Source organism: Amphibalanus amphitrite, unplaced genomic scaffold (assembly GCF_019059575.1).
Source record: "Amphibalanus amphitrite isolate SeventyFive unplaced genomic scaffold, NRLGWU_Aamphi_draft 000065F_arrow, whole genome shotgun sequence".
NCBI lineage: Eukaryota > Metazoa > Arthropoda > Thecostraca > Balanomorpha > Balanidae > Amphibalanus > Amphibalanus amphitrite.
In genome coordinates this window covers 670,827-695,167 of record NW_024881561.1, presented here as the reverse complement: position 1 = coordinate 695,167, position 24,341 = coordinate 670,827, and the positions used below count along the sequence as shown (strand labels likewise).

Below are 24,341 nucleotides of genomic sequence, written 5' to 3'. Positions count from 1 at the left end.
ACACACAGAGCAGGGAGGTGGGAACCACGGAGTCGAGAAGCGAGGAGCTCCGACTGCACTTTCTTCTGACGTACAGCCAAAGGAGAGGCGATTGAAAGAACAACATAACAGACACTGCTTATACAAAGTTCAGCAAGCCATTGAACGTCCTGTGGTGCTGCCAGGCCATAAAAACCAATCAGCGGGTCAACTCAAACGACCCCATTTAACCTGCCGGATTAGTTCGAGCGACCTGGCGGTGCCGTTTCCAAAGATCGGCCAGCTCGCGTGCGATCCCCTGAGCCGCCGGGCGGTCCGGGATTCGCCTGTGGCTCGGGGAGTGAGTCCCGGCCGCCCGGTACGTGCCGGGGAGGGGAGGGGAGGGAGGGAGATGGATGACGATCCCAGCTGGGCGATATTACAACAAATATCGCAGAGACTCGCGTCACAATCAACGCTGATTGAAGCGCTACAGATAAACTAACTGATTTTAGTACTGCACTCTTTTCTGCACTCTTTTGCATGGTGTCCTCGTTGGATAATTCGTTAGTACTCAATGAAACATCCAAAATTCGTCTACCGATTAAGTCGATGGAATAAAAGTAATTCATCCTTCGAGTCTTTTCCAGAGTTTCGACGACTAATCGGAACGAAGCAATAGGCGAAGAAACCCAGGAGACAACGCCTCCTACATGCCGTGGAAACTTTGGCAACTACGACGACCAACGAACCCTCGGTGGTGTGTGGTCCCCCCCCCCCCCGCCACTGTTCTGGCCCACCTCGCGCCCTTACACCGGGTGACCCCTCCCCGCTCAGCTCACCACCACCTACACCGTCGGACAACAGCGGCGGATCGGTCGCACAGGCGGCGTAGTGTTGTGATTGGCTGAGAGAGCGGCCTGCGCGGGTCACCGGACACCGACCCAGACCGCACCTCCCTCCCCCCTCCCCCGCACTCTCCGAGAGCGGCTCCCGACTCGTATTCCGCCCAGAGGCCGCCAGGACGCCCGTGAGGAGCGGGCTTGGCAGGCGCCGACGCACCGGACATTCCTGCTCCACAGTAAGTCAGCGCCGCGGAATGGAGGCCTGTGTCGATGCCAGGGGCGCGACCGCTACGATCGCCGTAAATTAATTAGACCGAGTCGACCTTCACCGGTGACGAGCTGTGACCTCAGCGGCTGACGCAAATATTAGCTAAAATGGACGGTCAATGCAGGACCACACAGGCTTGTTACGGGTTTCGTTGAACGCATAACATCTCATTTTTTTCACGCATTGAATGGTACACGGCTGGCACGGAAGGAATACGGTACCGATCATTCTCCCTCAGTTGGGTGCTACGCGATGACACTATAACGGACTGATGGCACCACAAAACCACTACAAATTATATTAACAGGGCCATGAGCCGGTCAAATGTAATTAAAAGCTGAACAAGTACTTGTAGGCAGGTACTCGAAGCTGTTCAGAATTGTCTTCATTTGTTAGATGTACCGGTGGCTATCTTTCCTGCTAAAACGAGTGCTATTACCAACACTTCTGCTTTTATTTTGACAAGCTGAAAGCGCTACCAGCCTACCAACGCGTTGCTCCCACATAATTCAGAGCCAGAGAGAAGTTGATAGCAGGCCGACAGCTAGAAGTTTGGGTCGTGTGAAGTTGAAGTGTGTCTCTATCCGATCTTTCATTCGTCCTACTTCCCTCTGCCCTCCCGCCTATTCACTCTCCCCATCAACACGTCGGCAAAAACAGCGGCTCAGCATCTCCCCAAAACACGGTGTACCTGACGCTACACTCAGCGGACCTCTTTCAGCTCAGGCGGGCCAAGGGGGACGCACCTTTGACAAACATACAAAATATACGACGGCAAAATGGCCGCTTTCAGCTCGCTCGTCGAGGGACGGGCAGACTCCACCGGTTCGCCGCCAGAAGGTCGACGAGTTGTTGGAAAAGTTTGTGTGGATTGTATTAGCCTAGTTCGGAAAATTGTATCAGAGTCGTGCTACCTTCCAGGCTGGAGGAGCCAGAGGTAGACGAGGCGTGAGGGAAGGGAGACAGGACGAGGGGAGAGGGTCTGAAGGTGGAAGAAAAGCAAAAGGAGGGAGATGAATCAAATAAAATAATTCATGAAGGTCGGAGAGGAGAACTGAAACTCAGTTCGGTTTCGTTAGAACACCTTAAAAAACAAAGGGGAGGGTTAGATCATTACATGGAAAATAACCATCACCACGACCACAAAAACACAATCCTCTAGAAAATCTTGGATTCTTTGAAACTGGAGGCTTGGACCCGAGCTCCCACAAATCTGGTTTCAACTTCAAAAGACAGACCGTGTTACGATGTAAAAATATTCCAGCGCGCATTGTTAGCGGTGCTGATCGAGTTGTGGCGAACTCTCTTTGAACAACTGGCGACAAAGGCTCGGCTCTGCCAGCGCGGCCGAGCCTGGCACGCCATACGCAGTGCCTCAGCAGATTAGGACCAAGCTAATGGGTTTTTAGTTCAACCTTAGACTTGAGCCACAACTTAAAATATGTTGAGATATCAGCTTTTCTGGGAGCTGCTGCTACAGCAATTATGGGTTCATTATATTTCCACAATATGTCTGCAAAATAATGCATCGCGACAAATACCAATTTTCGTCGGTGGTCGTAATCAAAAGACACACCAACGGCACCCGTTAGTGGCAGTCTCCTGCGGCCGCCGGTCGGCCCAATCCGACCAAAGCCGACCTGTTCGGCTCGATATCTCGATCGTGATCGGTTCTGCCGCTCACGTAACTCTGGTCACGCTATCCTCCCCTCCCGCTCGACCGGCGGCAGAAATGCGGCCGGCCCGACACGCAGCAGCACGGGAGCCGTGGCAGGGAGGGCTGGGGACTGACCTGGGGAACTCGCCCTCCACGCGGCACACGTACTCCTTGGTGACCTGGCGCGTCCGGATCTGCTGCTCCATGTCGCGCGCCTTTGCCGGGGTGCGCCCGAACATGAGCAGACCTGCGGACAAACGAACACATCAGCACAGGTGAACGTGGGAGCAGGAAACGGCTGCATGTCAGTAGACCAGGGGACAGAAGCGGCCGAACATTAGCAGATCGCGTGGCGAGGGGAAATGGAAATACGCGGACAGTGAAACGTAGAACATCAGTAGACCAGGATATACCCATAGGTAGAACCTCGCCAGGTTCAGCACTGTTGCAGCACACTCACAGCCTGAAAGAGACATGCCAAAACGTCTCGGAGGCTCTTACCTCTATTGTGCCCATTGCATACAGTGACATAGCTGAGGGCATCCTGAATCGGCAAAACAAAATTAACGATAAGAGTGGCTAAATATAAAAATGAAGCAAAACATTCGCTGGATCTCCTTCCTTTGATATGCACTACTTGCTCCTGCAAACATATTTTCCTTTTCCATTGAATCAATGCGACCTCGAGAATAACACGCCCTTGCGTATAAATTGATTATAGGTCCGATCATTTGGTCCTAACATTCCAGTTGAATAACACTTGGCCGGCTGACATGCCCACATCTAATATCGAGCGTAGGGAGCCAGCGGCCGAGACTGGGGTGAGATATTACTCCCGTAATCAAGGCGACATTCCATCTTTCAACAAACGGCCCGCAGATATTACGGCTGGGCAGGGTCCGCTGCCGCCGGCTCCGCCGAGCGAGCGGACGGGTTTGGCGGCTCTGAGTGGGAGGGAGGGGCGTTGAATTGAGAAGGGGGGGGGGCTGTAAACCACTGCGCCAATGAGGCACGGTCGGAGCGGGCTCTCCCCGACCGAATAGCTACAGTGGATACGACTACTATTAGCGGCCACACGGATTGTGATGATTGAGTGTTGTCTTGAAGTGGGCGAGGCGAGATCAACAAATGCCTGTATGAACATTGAACATGCACTAATGATGCAAATGGCTGTAATTCGCCACCTCGTATAAGCAGCACCTTTTTAATTCAATTAGACATTCACGCACCTGCCCGTCCCTTTGGGGCCGTAAATACCTCACTTGTTACGTGTTACACTGCCAGGTAGCTCATCACTTAATTACCGTGCCCTCATTTCATTAGCGTCCAGCTTAATTAGCGCAGCGAGGGCGGCGGTCACGCACTGGTCGGCAACACGGACCGACATTGCCCCGGGGACGGCTATCACACCCGATGGCAGACGGCACGCGAGCTCAGTCCGTTCTGCAGGCAACTCTCGACTGATGGCCGGAGCTCGGGAAAATGTCTCCTGTATTTGCTCTAACGAATGCCATTAGTGATTAGCTAATCATTTTATTCGGCAGAAGCATGTTCTCATGATGAGTTATTACGTAAGACGAAAGGTCGGCTCCAGGTCATTGACCTCAGTCCTCCAAAAAATGACGTCACAATTTAAAACGCGTTTAACTTATCCGATATTTCACAAATACACAGGTACGGTACTGCTGGAATCAATTGAAGGACGGAGGTATTAATTGGAGGTAGGTACTACTGCTGGCTTTATATTATCTAGCGGCGACGGCATCATGCCCACACAAATGAAAAAAGGACATATCCTGAATCAAAACTATGAAACTGAGTTAAGGTAGTTTCACACTGGAATCATAAACTTGTTTGGTAAACATTGGTCCTATTTGCAGACAGGTCCGCCCGATTTACCACCAAGTTTTGGTTGAGCTACCTTGGTGAGTTTTGGGCCAAGTTTTGTCCCTTTGGGATTATACGCGAAGAAAGCGCAGCACCTATGCTCCGAGCCGTCGGAGACAAAATGGCTTGCGCTGTCGAGGGCTTGCCTTATACCTATAAATATATGGACCATTTAACATTAATTGTCTTTAAACTAAAAACCATAAAACAATACCCGAATTATGAGCCCGGCCCGAGAGTATTCATTTATCTTATAATAGCAAATTCATCCATCAAAATTAGAAGCCAGATTATTCGTAGTCAACTCCCATACGTTTCGGACGAAAAGAAGCACCACGATACAAACATTTAACTTATATATTGGATTGGATATCATACAATATTACGAGGAGCATATGTCTATGACCTTCCGCATGTTGCAGTGGGTTCACAGGGTATATTTAATTAGGGTGGGTTCACATATATTCAGAACATCACCATCAACATCAAAACGTCGTCAGAGGCAGGACCTTAGCGGCAGATGGCGGATCTAATCCCCGATGTCAGCGAGGCGAGTACTCCAAAAGGCCGAGGTGCGGCCAAGGTGGTGTCGACCTCATTAATCAGCGGCCCCGCCGGAAACACGAGAGAAAAGGAGGCCTCACGCCGGCCGTACCATTGGACCGGAGAGGCCTGGGAAGGCGCCGTCCAATAATAGACCGTCGGCGCAGCACTGCGATGAGGTGCCATGAACTCTGTCCTGAGACATCGAGTCCGTGGTGGTGGCACCGGTGGGACTGCGACTACCTATTAGAACCAGGGCCTCGTTTCATAAAGCGAGTTCGTAACTTACGCCGGTTTTTGGTCTTGTATTGCAAGTGCATGTAAAGAGATGACGATAGTTTGAATCGTTGCATTTATGTATCTTGCAAGCAAGAACGGACGGGAGAAAGTGAAATAGATTTATCGCTAGACCAAAAACCGGCATAAGTTACGGACTCGCTTTATGAAACGAGGCCCAGGTGACAGCAATTCAACTACATACTCGTAGTTTGACGGCGATGCAATGATAATTGTTTCTACCTCCGGTATGACACGAAAGTAACGACAGAATCGAGATGGAATCTAGTCACTATGAATTACATAAATGAGTTGACGATTCCCGATGTTGTTCCCGATTCCCCTGTTGGTATCAGAGGATCCGGACTTCTTGCAGACAGAGCCCAGACGCCGGGCCCGCACCTGTCTGTTCACCTCGCGAGGCGCGGCGCGGTGCGGCGTACGCGGCGCAAACAGATCAATAGTGGCGCGTGTGTGACGAACGGGTGCCGCAGCCCTCCCGAGACGGCCGTGTTGACCTCTGCCCTCCGCGGGGAGATGCGGGGGTGAACCTCTGCTCTCCGCAGGGAAATGCGGGGGTGAATGAGCGTGAGCGCAGACACCTACGGTAGAGCGAGGGAAGACAGGGGACAGGTGGTGTGATTTCTCGGGAGGGCGGGGGATTTAGTGACCTCTGTGAAGCCCTTTGGGAGGTGACTGCTGAGTGCTGCTGCAGAATGGGACCATCCGTGCCAGTGTGTGTCGGGCGTCCAGCATCTGCCGGCTGCCGAGGCTGCGAGTGTGGGACTACGGGCGGACGGGAAGGTAGGCTGCCCGCAGTACATGCCTGTGGCGCGGCACAGTCTACCACGCCAGTGTGAGGGTTGGATCGGTCGGACGCCCGGCGCAGGACGCTGATCGAACATTATTGAACCCCGAAACGACAAGTCCAGGTAACTATTGGCTCATGAATCACGGAGCACAAACGAGCCATTTCTGAGTTTTGAGCACTACACAGCACACACGTCTCATTGATCTACACAGGACTATCCGTTCACATGTGTGCAGTGTGAATATGGAGCCCATTGAATCCGTAAGGAGCTCAGTCTCACCGTACCACAGGCACATGCCACATACTCGCCATCCGGCCCAAATTGCCCCGGTACCTATCTCAGCCTGACGCCGCCCGGGGCCCACAGAACTATCATCGGCAGCTGGTCTGTCTGTCTGTTAGCGGGCGGACGTTTGCGTTGGGTCGGCATCGGTCGACCTGATGACCCCCGCCGTCCACCGGGCCAAGGTAACTTCGCCGCAGAGCTGCTCGTTGCCATGACAACAGCTGATTCGCTGACAGGAACCTCGTCACCCAGAAGATACAATCTCAAACAAGAGCGGTGAGGGACGGCGGCCGCGTAACTATATGGAGATTGCTTCCGCGCGTTCCTGGAGCTTTATGATCCGTTGCCAAACCAAGAATGCTGGAGGCTCATGACGGGAAGGAATGAATTTCACACATGACACAAACACAAATGCTCAAATGACTACCCTCAGATTGGATGCCTGCAAACTTTTCAATTTCATTTCATCAAAGCTTTTATAAAGAATCATTATAAAACGAGCCAAAAGATTCTCGCTCAATCAGACCCCGCTGGATGTTCCAAGTCATGATCACATGAGCTGTGGATGAACCAAAGCGTGACGGCGTATTGGTTTGGTTCACTTATGGAATCTGAGAAACAACTATAGGCAATCAATCATGCGCGGATTCATGGAGTTGGTTCCTATTACAACGGATAAAGAAACTACCGGTCTGCCTTGCCAGGCGGTGTGAAACTCTGTCTCGTATTGTCGCAGACATATCTCACCTAAGGGAGACGGTGGTGTCAGGGCCCGAGCAGAGCGGCGGCAATGGACGGTCCCACTACGGCAGATAAGTCCATATGATGAATACCAAACAGCGCCGGGCCGTCCTTTAACTATATAATGGCACGAAACAGCACCCTTTAACTAGACACGAAACAGCCCTGGGCCGTCCCCTTGAACTAATGGCCAGGCATGATGCCGGGAGTCGGGAGCTTGGAACTGGGCCGGGCATATGACAGGGGTCGGACAACGCCGTGCCATGGTGCAGGAAAGGGTACTGGGATGGGGACGATGACGGTAGCGGGGACAGAGGACGGCAGAAAGAGAGAGAGAGAGAGAGAGAGAGAGAGAGAGAGAGAGAGAGAGAGAGAGAGAGAGAGAGAGAAGAGAGAGAGAGAGAGAGAGAGAGAGGAAGGAGAGAGAGAGAGAGAGAGAGAGAGAGAGAGAGAGAGAGAGAGAGAGAGAGAGAGAGAGAGAGAGAGAGAGAGAGAGAGAGAGAGAGAGAGAGAGAGAGAGAGAGAGAGAGAGAGAGAGAGAGAAGAGTGAATTGGAGCTGGAGTATCCGGGCAGGGGACAGAAGAGCCAACAGTTTTACAAAATACACTTAGGCACATTAGAGCTGCAAGTCAAACTCAACTGGATAGTGGATATTGGTCTGTCAGTAATTACGGGTCCGTTCCGCCATCAGCGTGGATGGCATGGCAGCGCTATAAATAGCCCGGATTATGCGAGGCAACGGCACACGTCACACACAGTGCATTGTGACAGTGGCTATTAGTTGACCCCTGACCGTCAGAGGGCCAGCTCGTCAGACCGCCGGCCATGCCGCGCCAGAGGATTTGCTGGCAGTGTTTGTCGTACCGATAAGCCTCACTAGCTGGGCTCGGTAGGCGCATTCTAATGCAGGCGGGAATCTGACCTGTCAGGAAAGTAAATTGTCAACGGGCCGCCATCGACCCGAAACGGAACGGGGTGTGTTGGTCAGAATTCGCAACACCTCTACACACGTGTCGCCTCTAGCAGCTATCGGAAAATGGCTCTCTCCGAGTCCAGAGACCGCCACGCCCCTGTATGACAGAGACAGCCCGACAGACGCAGACGCTCCCGGAAGAAAGTCGTCTCAATTCTCTCACCATTTCCCGGCCGGCCACTATATTCAGACAGTCGGTCTAAATGGCCGTCCGGAGTCGATTCCTTATGCGTCTGTGAGGGCTCAGCGTGGCCCATTTGCATCATCCAACGATCGAGGACCGTGCATCGGCAATGCAGACGAAAGGCGCGGGAGAGAGAGAGAGAGAGAGAAAGAGAGAGAGAGAGAGAGAGAGAGAGAGAGAGAGAGAGAGAGAGAGAGAGAGAGAGAGAGAGAGAGAGAGAGAGAGAGAGAGAGAGAGAGAGAGAGAGAGAGATCGGACAGATACAAAGTCGGTCCACAGCTCGGTAGACCCACGGAAGTTCAGGAGCAGACAGCAGTGCTCTGAGAAAAGCAATCATGCAGTAGAAACATTAATGTCGGAAACTGTTATGCTTCTGTTCATATTGAGATGGAAACCTTTTCAATTTGACGACTTCAATGACCTTGGAGACTGCTTGAGCTCTACATATATGGCTCCCGGAGCTGGTGAAAAGCTCGGTTGTAGTGCATTGCTTTGAATACAACCGTTCTTAAGTCACCTAACGACCGGCTAATGACAACTGCAAATACAGCCCGACGATATATTTATTACAGCACCTATACTCACATCAACACTAAGCGATCGATACATTAAGTAGAAAGAATGAGATATCAATCAACAAGAACCACGCAATGAACCATGTCAACCATCATAGCCCACAACGTTTGGTCATTACCGGACTGAGCCAATCTTCCACAGGCCAATAAATCGCCGGTACGACCGGGTCGCCGTCCGGTGTCACGGTCGCGTGCTGGCGACGACGTGTCGGGTCCGTCGCGTCACAGTTCGACACGGCAGTGTCACGGGCGTGACGGCGGCGTCATGGTGACACAACGCGGTTCCCCGATCGAGTGAGGAGGGGAGCTCCCATAGTGTCCTGGCATCAGATACGCAGGGTGTGGTAGGCATTGGCAGGTGAATAAGGGAAGCGACAGATGTTGGGTCGGAACTCGGACCAGAGAGTGAGGATTCGGGGACGTGGGGTGACGGCGCATTCACTTCTCAGGACCCTGAGCGGCCACGGGGCACAGTGAAATCGGAGAGTGATAGTGGGTAACGGCGTAAAACTTAAGATGGATGTGATTTGAATGGCAATGTGAACAACAAAAAACAAATCAAACTTCATCAACGGTCAAGAAAGCCGCTGAAAAAAAAACTTCTCATAACCAACAGTTGACATACTGTTCTGGCGGGCAGAGTAGCCTAAGACGCATGTAAATGATCATGATTGTATCATCAATTGTGCCATATTTGTATCGTGCCGTATCGTATCGTACCGTATCAATCACGGTGTGCCTCTTCACGCCATTACCGTCCAAGTAAGGTGACAGCAGGCCGTATCCATACGTCTTAGTGCCACGGTAAACAACGGCTTGTCACGGTATTCAGGTGTTTGTCGCTATTGTTCTTTCCCGGTTACCAGTACCAACAGACCGGGGTGATGGCAAAAACCAGCGTAGCAACCGAGCAAACACCATGCCTTCGGACAGAAACTGGGGCTGGCTGGTGAACGCTCACTGATTGTTCCGTCTGGTCCCATATACGGGCTGATATCAACCCAAAAGGAAAAGGAAATAACTTGGAATGCAGACACGTGAAGGGACTTGGTAAAAGCTGAGGAAAGCAAGCAGTTTCGCTGATAAACATATGTTATCATATTAAAGGTAGTGTGCCAGCTTTCCTGGACCGTATGGAGTTAATGGCCCAGATAAGGAGAACCGGATTTTTAGAACTTATCCATACCTTCAAAACTCATGGAAACGTCTTAAATTCTTCAAATTTTGAGTACCCCAGTGCGAAATTCGCCTCGACGGGTTGTCGGTCGTACCCCAACCACATTTCACACCACTATGAACAATAAATGCACACACTAAAATCGCTATTACCGATAGGCTCATCCAATCAAGTTTCGATAAACCCGTTCATCATCATCTCCTGCGGTTTCGAACACGCCTGTTAGGTGGTGCGGTAGACCGCGCCCAAAGCCAGGGCCCCGGTAACGTGAGGTAGCCGAGTCGGGGCAGCGTGCGCTGACCCAAGCCGGGGCCGCGCGTCCTCCCGGTGTCATGTGATAGCCCGGGGCTGCCCGCGGGGATGCGGTAGACCGCGCCCAAAGCTGCGGCCCTGGCTTGGGTCAGCGCACGCTGCCCCGACTCGGCTACCTCACGTTACCGGGGCCCTGGCTTTGGGCGCGGCTTCTGCTCATACTTTGTGGTGCGGTGGTGGTGCGTCGGGCCGCGCGCTCTGACTTCGGCCAAGAAAAATGCGTCAGCTGATCATTGTCATTTCTGCCACTTGCGTGTGGTGAAATGGGGCCATAAATTAAGAGACGGCTTTTTCTTATCAATTATTTTACATAAAATCATATTTCAAACCATAAATAATATTCGACAGCCGAATAAAAGAAACAATACCAATACAGGCTTACAGTTTAAGGCTCGACATTGTGTTGTCTACGATTAGACAGCTGATAACTCATTCCCGTATGTCGTAACTCTATAATGACCTTTGCTTATTGTCACATGTGCGCCGCATTCGCGATTGTTGCCGACGCCTGTTTGCAGTTCAGCCCACTACAGTTGTTATACATATCGAAAAACCGATAAACTTTTAGGCGAAAAAGGCACTATTCCAGGCCCATTTTTGATTTTTTTTCGATATAAGGTAAAAACAGAAGCTTCTTATCCTAGGAAAAATAAATGGGAAATCTTTCAAAGGTGGCACACTACCTTTAAGAAATTACAAAAAAAAAACACCTAAATACACCGAGGGAAATCAATGCACAACACAAACTGGGAAAGAGGATAGGTATTCGGCGAGAACCCCAAGTTCTTAAACATAAGCTTCGACTTTTGTCTAGTGTACACGGAGAGACAAAGTACTTGCTGAGTTGTTTTATAAACTCACAGCTAAAGACAACACACAAGCTTGACGTGCCCCATTGGAGAGCGTCATCGCCCAAAACAAACAAATAACGCTGAATGTTAGTGAGCATTTGGTTCTGAAGTAGCGCATAAGGAACACCACAATTGATGTCAATGGTTTCATTTAATTTGCGGTCTGTCTGTGATGACATTTACTGCACGGCCAATATGTCATCGACCGGATGGGAAAATAACCAAATAAAAGAATCAGCAATTGAGCTACGAGTCCTCGGTACATGGTGGTCCAGATCAAGGCTCGACGAGCTGATGTGCTGTGCTGTGTGCTGTGTGCTGTGCTGTCTCTACTCACCGCTGGTCAGCCGGTCGAGGCGGTGGATGGTCCGCAGGTTCTTCAGGCCGTGCTCCTTGGCCAGAATGAACACCACCGTGTTATGGCGGTACCGGCCGCACGGGTGAACCTGGCGACACAGCGAGGAACAGGGTCAGTGTACCAGTGTCACAACCGTACCGGCCGCACGGATGAACCTGGCGACACAGCGAGGAAACTGGTCAGTGTAACAGTGTCACAACCACAGCCCACAGCTGAGACATGGTACAAGATGACACAGAGGGTACGGACGGCAGAATCATGGCACACGCGCAGGAGACATCAATACCTACAGCATACGGTAGACGCAACATCATACACAACACACTGCAAATACACGTGTCTAACAGTGCACTAGCCAACGGACGACACACGTTTTAGAGCCAAAGTCAAGTCCAAAACGCTACATTTACAATGTGATACCGGATAAGACGCGTACCTATAGGGGAAGTTGGGGGAACGCCGAATACTTTTTTTCTGACGCCCGTAGCACGCAAAGTAGACAACATAGGCTATTCTTGTTGGCGTCATTCGAGAGGCCAGTCTTTTGCCTTTCAAACATACCAGGCGCATTTGATGAATTCGCATACCGTTAAGCGCACAAACTAAAAATATCAAAGAAGTGACTTTTTCGGCGTTGCCCCGGACTGCGGGGAAAGCCGAAAATGAGAGAAATGATCTACGGGGAATGCCGACATTGATGTTTTGCCACTTTATCTTAAACTTTATCCAGAATTTATCCAAGCTGACACGCGTTTTAAGAGCTTGAGGACGCTTGGTGCACACTGGAAGTTATAATTGTGTGATATACCTAATAAGAAAATGCCAGGTAAATAATTCCTTATAGGTAACAGGCCGTTGTGTCGGTTGAAAGTGTAATTTGTGTGACTAAAAATTCGCGTTGCTATTCTACAGCAGTAAAGTCCACGTAGCGTGCTTTAACGTGCGTAATTGCACGTTTTCGGCATTACCCCAGCCAGCCATACTTTCATTTGCAGGCCCATAACTTTTCAACGTGCCGTATAAATTTCAAATAGGCAGCACACTTATGCAAAGACCTGCTGAAGATTACTTGACCGAATTGGCCAGACAAACGGTAGCATAATGAGTAAGATATGCAGCTTCAAAGGCGCATGTAGTACAAGGAACGCGTACCTTGAAAACGCTCTTGGCGCCCTCACAGCCGAAGTATTCCGAATGACGACTCGTTACAAACATGCGATAATTGTAGTCACTTAAGCTTCAGAGCATCACTGACAGGTGGCATCCATGTCTTACGGTTTTCGAAATATCTCGAATTTCGGCTTTGCCCCAACTCCGGCATTGCCCCAACTTCCCCTACCTATGAGTAATGCCAAGTGCCCGTTAAGTTACCTTGTGCCGACGTATCGTTTTAGCGCCCTGGGAATGAGTTGGCCTAAGACATGGCAAAAAGGCAAAGGCATCGTTTACGTTCAATAGGCAAGTAGGAAAAGTGGATAGGTTCTTGACACTCATTGCTCTGCATTTTTCAATTTGAACGTGTTGTGTTTGTGCCCTGGCGGGTCGTTTTGCATGTTTCATCACGCCGGAAGGGCAGGGCGAGCGGCTATGTCGTCCGCTGGGGGCCACTAACCGTGCTTAAGGGGAGCTCAGAGGAGAGTTCTGAAGATTGCGACATCTCCATAACACGTCTGATGACCTGCCGCGCAGCGAGGCCAAACAACTCACAAACCGAGGTCGAGGCGCTCTCTGCCTCAACTGGCTGTTTTGTCTGACACGGTATATCTAAAGAAAGTTTAGCGGAGCAACAGTGGGGAAAGGGGAAGACAGACTGACGAGGCCGGAAACATTACTAAAGTGACCAATCACCACGGTGTGACTATTGATTACGGAGCGAGCGAAGCGAGCGGAGTCTTTCATTAGATTAACGGAAATTTCTGAGTATGAGCGGCCGGCCGGCCGGCCGGCCGGCCGTGCGGACGCTTTTGCGAGGCTTATATCTCAGCAACCACTTGACCGATTTACACGCGGTAATTTTTGTAGGGTAGCTTCATTCCTTCTACCAAGTATTGGACTATTCCCGATGCATGTGGGTGACCCCTTATGCACGTGCCACGTGCAAAACGAAGAGGTGTCAGTTTTGTAATTGTTGCAATATCTCGGTAACTACTTGGCCGATTGTGCTGAAAGTTGGCATGTAGGTAGGCACCCACTAGGCACTGCATATCCATGTGCCAGAGTTGGGGTGCTGCTGCACGTGCGCACGTGCAGGGGTCGTTTCCAGATATCGAGAACGGCTGGACCGATGGCGCTCAAATTTGGCACGTGGTTAGGGACCGGTTAGTAGGGTGCCGTGCAAAAGTCAGTAGGGACCCATTTTGCACGTGCGCACGTGCAGGGTGCCGCTTCCAGATCTCGAGAACGGCTGGGCCGATTGTGCTCAAATTTGGCACATCGCTAGAGACCGGTTAGTAGGGTGCCGTGCACAAGTCAGCTGGAGGTACCCCGTCGAAATTTCGCACGTGCAAGGCTCACCCTCTCGCTCGCTCCGTTAGTCGCCCCCAAAGGCGTTATACTGGTATGTATGTATGTATGTATGTATGTATGTATGTAGGTATGTATGTATGTATGTATGTATGTATGTATGTATTACCATCATGGACAATCCACACGGGGCGTGGCGATTACAGTCCAGTGATAGCGCATCACTGGGTGACGTCAGACACTCGCTGATAGCCGCGACCCCTGGGACTCGGTCCCGGTCTCAACTCCCGAGACAAACGGCATGGGTCTTGACTCTTGGCACTGTGGCGTCGTGCTTTGACGTACAGGAGACGTGTCGTGACCATCGTGCCGACGAAGACGTTTGTGAGATGGGACAGTGGGCGCATTGTTGCATCATATCTTGGAGAATTATGCCACTATATGAGAATCACGCGACTGTGCCTGGGAAAGGGGCGCCCTGTGACAAACAGGGCGGGATTGAGAGGCGGCCAGCTGCGACACGCTCTGCTGAGTGTGACCGGAGGTCATTTTACGCTCCGCTCGGCAGGGCGGTCACCGAGGCCGCAGCCAGTTGTCGCCTCAGTGAATTAGCACCACTGAGGGAGACCTCGGAAAGCGACCCGACACGAGCCTGACACGAGCCTTCCAACGAACTGCCATCCCTTCTGAGTAGCATTTTGTTTACTTTATTACCAGGATAAGTAACTAAGTTCACGTGTTCACGCTTCAAGGAAAGCCTCGCAATGATGAATAGAATGGCTTCAGTTTAGCTGGCCTTTTCAACAACCGACTCTACCGACGGAGCTGCGCCAGCGTCAAGTGTGCAATATGGTAATGACAGCATATTCATTACCATGAGGATAATATAATCTAACCATCGCTACAATTTAAGATATCCTACACAAATCACACAGTGATCCTTTATCACACTATCAACAACACAACCATTGGCATACAAGGCATGCAGTCAGAAACAGAGCATTACACACTTCACAGTCCTCGTAAGAGTTTTCGAGCAAATTTCAAACGCTGCAACCAGTCCTCTCATGCACGGACAACAACCAGAACGCGATATGTGGGGAGACATTCTGAAAAAAAAACATCCAAAGGGCACGGTTCATACTACAAAAGTTAAGTATTTTGAAGAGTTTAGCTAAAGAGATGAGGAACATGTATGGGCTTGGGAACTAAACATTACCCGAAAACACAAAACACTCCGCCAAAAAACACTACGAATCCGACGAAATGAGGCAGTCTATGGCAAACAGCTAAGAGCAGGTCCTGACTTACCGTACTTTTACACCCCCTGCACAGCAACTGGGCGCCAAATAGAGGCGAGATTCGGCCACGAAAAGTAAACACACGGATAGACCAGCTCTCTGTACGACTCCGAGTTGTGATTCACTGGATATCAAAGCTCGGGGTAGCGATATGCCCTCTAGTCGTGTCTAGTAGATGTCAGTGGGAAGTTGGAACGTCGTGTTCCCTCGTCAGCAGGCAGCCGCCGCTGGCTTTCCGTCAGTCAGTCATCAGACTCAGTCAGAGCTCGCCACAATATGTGAACGTCAGCCGGCCTCACACGCCGACAGTCACAGTTCCCCTCAGTCTCTGTAACACGTCAGTCGCGCCTGTGCACGGCGGACGATCGAGTGTTTGGGTTGTTCGTCTTCGTGCTCTGAAGTGGCATTTTTCGAAAATATCCTGTCGTAGCTATGTAGTGTCAATATGTAACATTCTGCCAAGTCAAACGACAAATGTAACAAAAATAAGCGGCCAGAATTTTAGCGGAGCTGCCTTCTACCATGATTGAGGGATAGATGATACCATAGATAACATGAATCATGTTATCTATGATGATACCAAACCAAAAGTTCAGTAAAAAGCTGGTCAATGCCTAAATTTACAAGAAAGTGAGCTCGCTTTAGCACCATCGACACCCGGCGCATTGGCAGCGTGGGACACCCTCTTCCTTTTAGGGACGGACCGCCCGGAAGGTTATCTCCATCGGTCGCTCTGTCTCCACTCTGCGGGACCCGTGCCCGTCGCCCGCCCGTCCTCTGGGCTGTCTGCCAGCGTCGGTCGGTCCACCAACAGGTGACTGGACACGCCCCCCCCCTCAGGGCAGTGGGGCAGCTGAGGCGCTGGCACGCGCGACGACAGCGTTCAACGGTGACCAACGCTGGCATACGCACACACAGACGCGATGTGTTATCTCAGCGGGCGGGTCGTCACTATTCCTGTCAAGATAGCAGGGTGTTTTCCACAGCCCATTTTCAGCCATGCTGACAATTGTGCTCCTTTTCAGCCTAATATATGTAAAATGTCACGCCCACCTTTCTTTCGACTATGCACATATTTCAGTCGCAGTTATTCCCAGAAGTTGTCAACAACTACGCATCTGTCCCACATCCGAAGTGCTACTGCGACGTGATTTTGTCACTGAGCTCGAGACTATTTCCATTCTTGATTCCCGTTTTCTGATCGCCCGCAGCCGGCATCGCCAGCAGAGCTGCCCGATGTTCTCATACGTGTAAGCCACAGACGTACGGCGCCGGCGGCCACGGTCCCCGGCCGCGCGGAGCTGTTTGACAACTCAGCGGTGGGCTGCCGCAGGTCGTCTGTCACTCAGCGCGCAGAAAACGAGCCAACAAGACCCGCCGCGCCACCAGAAATATTTGTGTGACTGAGGGAACGAGCGAGCAGATCAGGCCTCACAGATGTCTCATCCATCTCTCGCTGATGTAAGATAAATACATATATACCTATTAACTATGGACGAGCCCTAGAAAAATAGGCAGATATGAAAAAGACGATCTGAATGGTAGATGCGGGTATCGGAACAATTTTAAAGTGATTTTGCTAAATGGAGAAGATTCGCTGTGACGAGCAGAACATATATCTGATGAGAAAATCAATATCAATAAAACTACCAATCGCCTCCAGGAAAGACATTTGCTTTGCTTTGGCAACACCCCAAAGAACTGCTATTTTTACGTGCAGATATCTGATATCACTGGACAGCATAACAAAGCTAAGAGAAAACAATAACCCACCAAAAATAGTAGATGGGGTGAGCAGCGCTGCAAAAAAAGACTGCCGAAAAACATGGCATGTGATTATAATGGAATAGCTTTAAAGACGCTACCGGATGTGTTATTGAACGGTGCCTGCTACAAAAAAAAACACCGGGTTTGATACTTGAAATAAAGCTGATGTCGCTTCCAAGATCTCACTTGTCAGGTCGCGAAAATGAGCGAAAATAGCATAATATTTTGCCGATGGGATTAGGTGACCCTCAACTGGGACAAAGACAACCGTCTAGCTACACACCCGTAGTTGCATTGAGACCCGCTCCTCAACCGCCTTTGTTTTAGTACAACCTACGTCGTACAGGCATGAACTGACAGAAACCGTTCCGCCTGTGGTGTACTCCCTCAGGAAACCTTATCATTGGACACACTCGTCGTCCATGGTCCTTGACAGGTAGACGGCCAGTGAATCTGGATTGTCAGTGAAACGTTCCTGGCTCCGCCCAGTTGTTAATGGTGTCGTCTTTTGGCCGTCTCAGTGCCCAGTCAGTCTCAGTCTCTGCCTACACTCGAGAGTCCGTGCCTAAAAAATGTACCCTGGTTGACCAAAAAACGTCAGTAATTTCCTTTGTCGGGTCTGCGGTTATACCTCACCTTGACTATGTGGCGTCCGGTACGATTCGCGATTTCCACCGGCTCGTTCACGCCGTTCAAAGCTGTCCTTTATCAGCCATCACTCGACAACCCCTACGAACCACCCATGACCCAACGGATGAAGCTCGTCTCATAGTCGGACCTCATTCGATTTCACCATCAGGCTCAGCTGGTTGCAATGCCAGAGCAGATGAGGTGTCCTCTGCTTTGCGAACATTCCGGGAGACAGGACCGATGGCTACACCGGCCCGCTCTTCTCTCGGGCATGCCGCGTTGTTTCCTTTTCCTCCGACAAGCAGTGTTTGGACCGGTTTCTCCCGGTGTTATGAGCCAGGATGTTCGTCGCAAGAGCACTGCATACGATTTCATCAGTTCCTTTCGGTGTTGTGGTCAGATTTCTCCCGGTGTTTCACCTGGTTACTTGCGGTGTTGTGCACAAGTTGTCCTGATATTGTGTTTGGTTTCTCTCGGTGTTTGGGCCGGTCTGTTCCGACGTTCGGTACAGTCCCTCCCGGTGTTTTGTCTGGTTTCTCCCGGTGCCTGGACCAGTTTCTCCGGATGTTTTGGGTCCGTTTCCCACAGCATTCTGACCTTTTGGTGTTCCGTTCTGCTTCTCCCGGTGCTTGGGCCGGTTTCTCCCGGTGTTTCGACCGGCCTTTCCCGGATTTTGACCGGCCTTTCTCGGTGTTTGGCCGGTTTCTCCAGGTGTTCGGAACGGTTTCTACCGGCCCGGTGTTCCGTCCGGTTTCTCTCGGTGTTTGGCCGGTTTCTCCAGGTGTTCGGAACGGTGTCTACCGGCCCGGTGTTCCGTCCGGTTTCTCTCGGTGTTTGTGCCGGTTTCCCACGGCCGGCGTTCAGTCCGGTTCCTCCCGGCGTTCAGTCCGGTTTCTCCCGGCGTTCGGACCAGTTTCTCCCGGTGTTCGGACCAGTTTCTCGCGGTGTTGTGACCGGAGTGACGGACGGGGTGGCAGCCGGTGCTCAGTACCGGTGTCAGTGTTACGGACAGGGTCGGGGCGGTGAGTACCGGGACTGTGCGCGGCCTGTACTCACCGGTAGTGAACAGGGCTTATCCAGCACCACCAGCTCATCGGACAAGTGGATTATCTCCATGGGCCGCGAGAGCACGGGTGTCTCGTGCCTGGAACACAGTGTCAGGGGGCTCTCTGGCGTCACGGTGCCAGCGGCGTCACGGCGGCCCGCGGCGTCACGGCCGGCCCGGCACACGGGCGCTCACTTCAATCCGAACACCAGAGGAGAAAGAGACAGAGAGAAAGGGAGGGTGAGCTGGGTGGTCGAGGGAAGGAGGAGGGCGAGAGGGGAGGGGAGGGAAGGAGAGGTCTCTGAGCTAGGGAGAGAAAAGGGGAAAATAGAGTGAGAAAGAGTTAGCAAGAGAGAAAGTAAAATAAAACAGAGTGAACAAAAAGATATTAAAGAGAGAAAGGTAGAATGGACGAACTGAGGAAAGAGGGAAAGTAGATAAAAATGCAAAAAAGGAGACAGAAGGAAATTTAAGTAGGAAGGCTGGAAAACACCAGCAGGAAACAACGCAATAAAGCGACAATAAATAGAGAAGAAACTCTGAACAGCAAGAACGTGACGGATAAGACGGGACGAGTGGGTAAGGATGGTGAAACACCATCCAGGACTGCGGAGGATAGTCGTACAGATGACCATCTGGGAAGTACAGACGGAGGACAGAGCAGAGACAGCGCCTGTCGACTGGGGGCTGAGAGGCGGGGTGGGCCACACCGCGCTGCTGGCGTGCTGGGGCAGCGTTAGTGGTGGAGAGAGAGCGGCCCGGCGTGCTGGCCCGTGCACATGCTGACTGACCTGTGAGCCGCCGCCGAGTCCGGACCTCCACCGCTGCACCTGTGAACTCTCCCTCACACGCGCACACAGACACTCGCGGCCACTCACCGGTATGGAGGAGGGCTTGTCGACAACAACGATATCGTCGTCCATGTGAACGAGAGGCACGGGATCGGCCGTGATCGGCACCTCGTGTCTGCAACAGTGTGCAGCGGAGTCATGAGTCCGCGGTGGGCGGGGGCGGCGGCGGCCGGCCCGGGGGCGGCGGCGGCGGGGCGGCGGGGCGGCGGACGGTACCGGGTCCGATCGGGACACACACGCGACGCACTAGGGGCGGCCGTCACCGAGCCGGGGCGACGCGCTACCACAAAAATCGGCTATTGGACGGGGATGGCTGGTGCGCGCCCACGGCCGCCAGCACGTAACGTGACGCAACATGTGCCATGCACACTGCACAGCTCGGGGTCGGGTCGTGACCCCGGGGTCAGCGGGGGATGGGGGGGGGGCACCACCGGGGACTGGAGACGCTAACCGTGATTACAGACTTGCAAACGGCATGGGCGACAGTCAACAAACGCCTTCTTCCACGCATGACCATCAGATCTCCAGAAAAAGGGCAAGGCAGTTGATAAAAATCTTAAGAAATGCCCCTATAAAAGACGAAACATAGAGTAGTGAAATTAAAGTGATCTCTTCCCATAAGATCTTAGTGCATTCTTCTTATAAAGTCTTCAAAAGCTATCGAGGTCAAATTCCACGGATCATCACCTGAACACTCCGTTCCGTCGAACGGTTGTGGGATCAAACACGCAGTGCTAAAAGTCATTCTCAAATAAACCGATCAGCGTGGCCACAGTGGAGTCCGCCGAAACCTCTGGTAGTATCCGAACCCAGCACGCGTCGGCCACTTTATAAAATTGCCGGCGTCAGGGGACATTTGCCGGTCCTCCTCTGCTGAGGCTGAGCCGATGGTGCCCTTATCAGCCGGCAGAGTTACAGTGGGAGCCATCAGTATCACTCCGCTGGCCATGAGTGACGACCGCGGGACCCGACACCGGCCACCGGCCGACGGGCCGCGCACTGATTTAGGAAGGTCACGGCCGCTGGACGATCAAAGTTAGAACCCACAGGCGAACGGCGTGGGTGGAGTGTTTCATACCGAACTCAGAGAGCGGGGTTTATGATGCTTACGAGTTTCAACGATGTTTAACAGCACACTTCTCTCGTCAGCTTCCTTACATACATTGAAGTCAATCTTAGCTGCCTACCTGAGCACGCCAGGACGATGTTTCGGTGAGCTACTAATAGCTCGAGGGGGCAAGAAACGAGGGAACGATAAAAAACACCACATCACGATGCTGGAAAGCATCAGGATGCCAGATTTAGCGAGTCTTCAGAAGGCTAAGTAAGACACAAATCACACATAGCTTTGACAGGACAGGTGACTGCTGAGGCATTGCTAGAGAAGCGTGCACGTTGCAACGGGGAACTACCCCGGAATGAGCCTGATTTATGAAGTGAGTGGTATTATGAAGTAATTTAAGAGTAGAAACGATAACTCATTTGCGGCTTGAAGCTACAGCAGATATTTTACAGTAGTACCTGCCCCACCGGTATTAATTGTTCCATTTTCCGGGAACTCGTTGAGCGTTCAATCCGCGGGCGTCCTTAGAGTAGTGCCAGTGCTCCAATCAGAACAGATCAAATTGTCCGCCGAGTGGGCAGCACACACCCCACTCTACAGACGCAGTGGTGCGAAAGGTCACCGACAATTGGGCCTGCGCTCGGCAGCAACGGTTTAGTGCGCTAAAAATCCGCTCACCGGCAGCACTTATCACAAACGCTCCGATATATGTGTGTGCGGAAAACCTGCAGCGACCTTATTTCTCAGTCTGTCCTTGCTTAATTATAACCCCGAAACAATTTTGCCCCAGGTAACGGATTCAATCACGCCCGAGGTAATTTTTCATTTAACGTTGGATTCAATGACTTCGAATGTGTAACTAATTGGGACGCAATAAACAAGACACCACAGCGTCTGCCATTGAAAACCTCAACAATGTATCCGGGATTTACGAGTGAACAAACTGACTGGGGGCAGTATTACAGCGTCATATTTTCCCAGTGGCGCTGTTCATAATGGATCAGAATGGAGCTGAAATTGGCTGTCCGCGCCAGACTGGCCTGATGGCTGCCATGAGTTGCAAGCGGCTGATATGCAAATGTGACAAGTTTTCCGTCAGGCCGCATTGCTGTTACAATATATTACCGTCAGAAGCTGCGCGCGTCATGTGGTGATGAGATTTAGAGGTTTCTGTGAAATTTCTAGCTTACCCGGTAACCTGGAGATCGTTGGCATAAAATGAAACTAACTATATCGCTCTGGGCATAGTAAAAGTGAATTGCCAATTGACCTTTCATAGTAATAAAATGCCAAATCTTCCAGACCTGAATCGACCGATAAATATTTGATTGCGGTTTGTCATATCTCAGAGGCACGGGGGTGTTAACTCATTAACGCCGAGTGGCAACTATAGTTGCCATCTACAAAAACCTACTGCTGAAGGCAAGTTAATGACGTCAGAACAGCATTTGTGGGATGCCTAATCAGCATAGTCCCTTCTCATCATGATCAGACGGTTTTAGTCACGTCCTGTGCGCAACATGCTTCACAAATCAAGAAATAGTCAGACGTTGCAGAGACGGCCGCCATATTGGCTTGACGGTCCCGAAGAAAACGACGCTGTTTTTCCAGAGTGTCCGGTATTTCCGAGCATTTTCGGCTTATTTTGATCCAGAAAGGATGTAGGCAGGCTACCAGTGTCTCAAAACTTGAAAGCACTCTACTCATTTGTAGTTATTTGTACTAGATTTGTACTTGGCAACTATAGTTGCCACTCGGTGTTGGCGTAGTCAAAAATATGAGCGGTTCATAGTTAAATAGTTGTATTTACGGATATACTGTAACGAAACATATGTTATTCAACCAGACTGTCCCCGTGTATACCTTGGGACATAGTTACATGGACTTTTGCAAATAAATTAACAATTAAGGCAGAAATTAATTAAAAAATACATGCATGTCTATACATTACCATAGTGAACCCTACCCCCCTCCATTGTTTTCTTGGTCTATTCTCGACATTGTTAAATCTTTTTATGTTTATCATCTACTGAAGATATTTTTGTGGAATGGGATGCAATCTCGCTTTCTCTTTCCTCTCTCTCTCTCTCTCTCTCTCTCTCTCTCTCTCTCTCTCTCTCTCTCTCTCTCTCTCTCTCTCTCTCTCTCTCTCTCTCTCTCTCTCTCTCTCTCTCTCTCGCTCTCTTTCCCTGTTCCTCCACTGGCGGATGCAGGAAACATTACGGACATTCATAGCTCACAGAGTCCGACTTGCCCGATTTTGTTTCGTTTTCTTTGTAAAGAAAGAGAACTAAAACGGCATTTATACGATAAAGATTGCCTACGATTGCACAGTAATGCATTTATAGCAAACCGAAATCCGAGAAGTTTAGGTACGAGAATTTTCAAACCCTGCTGCGTGTGATATCACCTATCACCTTTCTGGATAAACCAGAGTCGCTCTCGCTTTCTATGTCGAAGACTATGCTTTGCTGGTTTTTCCTAGCGTTCGTTAGTCGCGCCACTTGCAGTATGCATAACCAAACTCAGGCATGCTCATCTGCAGGCACCGTGCCATGATGCTAAATCGTGTGACCAGCTCGTGTTTCAATTTGGAGGGGCACGTAGGTATTAAGCCTATTTGCATCAACAAATTAAGTTTTTAGCATCGTAAAGACGCTGTATGACGTTTACAAACAGGGACCCATAAACGAAAGCTCCCCCACCTCCTCCGCTGAGCTCCCATTGACGCCGATTATGACCTTGACACAGTCGTGATACCGAATTGATTCCGATGAAGCTGCTTGCTATCTGAACTTTCACAGCAGATGCTGGTGATTCAGCTGAATGAGACGGTGGAGGCGGCTTTGTGCTTTGGGTTTCGTGCGAGGATAACAGCACACGAAACTTTAGGTTACGATCACGTAGCTGATGTTGTCTCATGGGACTGAATGAAAATTGTGAACCAAAGGCGAGACATCGCCTGACTTGGGGCAGTGCTGATTCCTGGCACTGCCAGCTGGAAACGAGGAAATGGGGATTCAGGTGGTAGAAAATATGTGGGCCTGTTCAGTTGTCCTAAACTAGATGAAATTGAACTATATTTTTATGACACGTGGAATGTGTTCAAGTGCAAGTAGTGGTGGTCGCCTTGTACTTACACCACTTTTACTCGTCAATCAACATATCCCCCTTCTTATTCTGAAGTACAACCGCCAGTGTGTGCTCGAGTCGTGATCACGAAAGGGATCCAATTTGTCCAGACTCTCGTCCGAACAGTCTAAAAAACATTCGAAGGCGAACGGATTTACTGGTTAGGTAAGGACAGCAGAAGTACGTACGTATGCGGGAATCAGAAATATACTATACAATTCCATGGCTCCGGTAGGCCTGTAATCAGCGTGCTCGCAAATAGGCATGAATAATCGAGTTGCTTTGTACCCCGAGTTTTTACAAATGTATCATACACGGTAGAAAGTTTTGTGATAGGACGGTATACCTGCCATCAACCATGTACGAGTAAATAGGGATCTGGTGAG

General features: G+C 50.8%; 1 protein-coding gene across 4 annotated transcripts in view; it reads right to left on the bottom strand.

The window, feature by feature from the left end:
- The window catches only part of LOC122378818 (RNA pseudouridylate synthase domain-containing protein 2-like), a 146,513-nt gene that overhangs the window by 8,820 nt on the left and 113,352 nt on the right, over nt 1–24,341 (bottom strand). For 3 of the 4 annotated variants that reach the window (XM_043360334.1, XM_043360335.1, XM_043360337.1), the window contains exons 7-9: nt 19,788–19,875; nt 11,683–11,791; nt 2,864–2,975 (exon numbers count right to left, since the gene is read on the bottom strand). In XM_043360334.1, the coding sequence (XP_043216269.1) occupies nt 2,864–2,975; nt 11,683–11,791; nt 19,788–19,875 (309 nt within the window). Of the gene's footprint in view, nt 1–2,863; nt 2,976–11,682; nt 11,792–18,920; nt 19,009–19,787; nt 19,876–24,341 lie in introns of all 4 variants that reach the window. The other variant, XM_043360336.1, reaches the window with a different exon arrangement.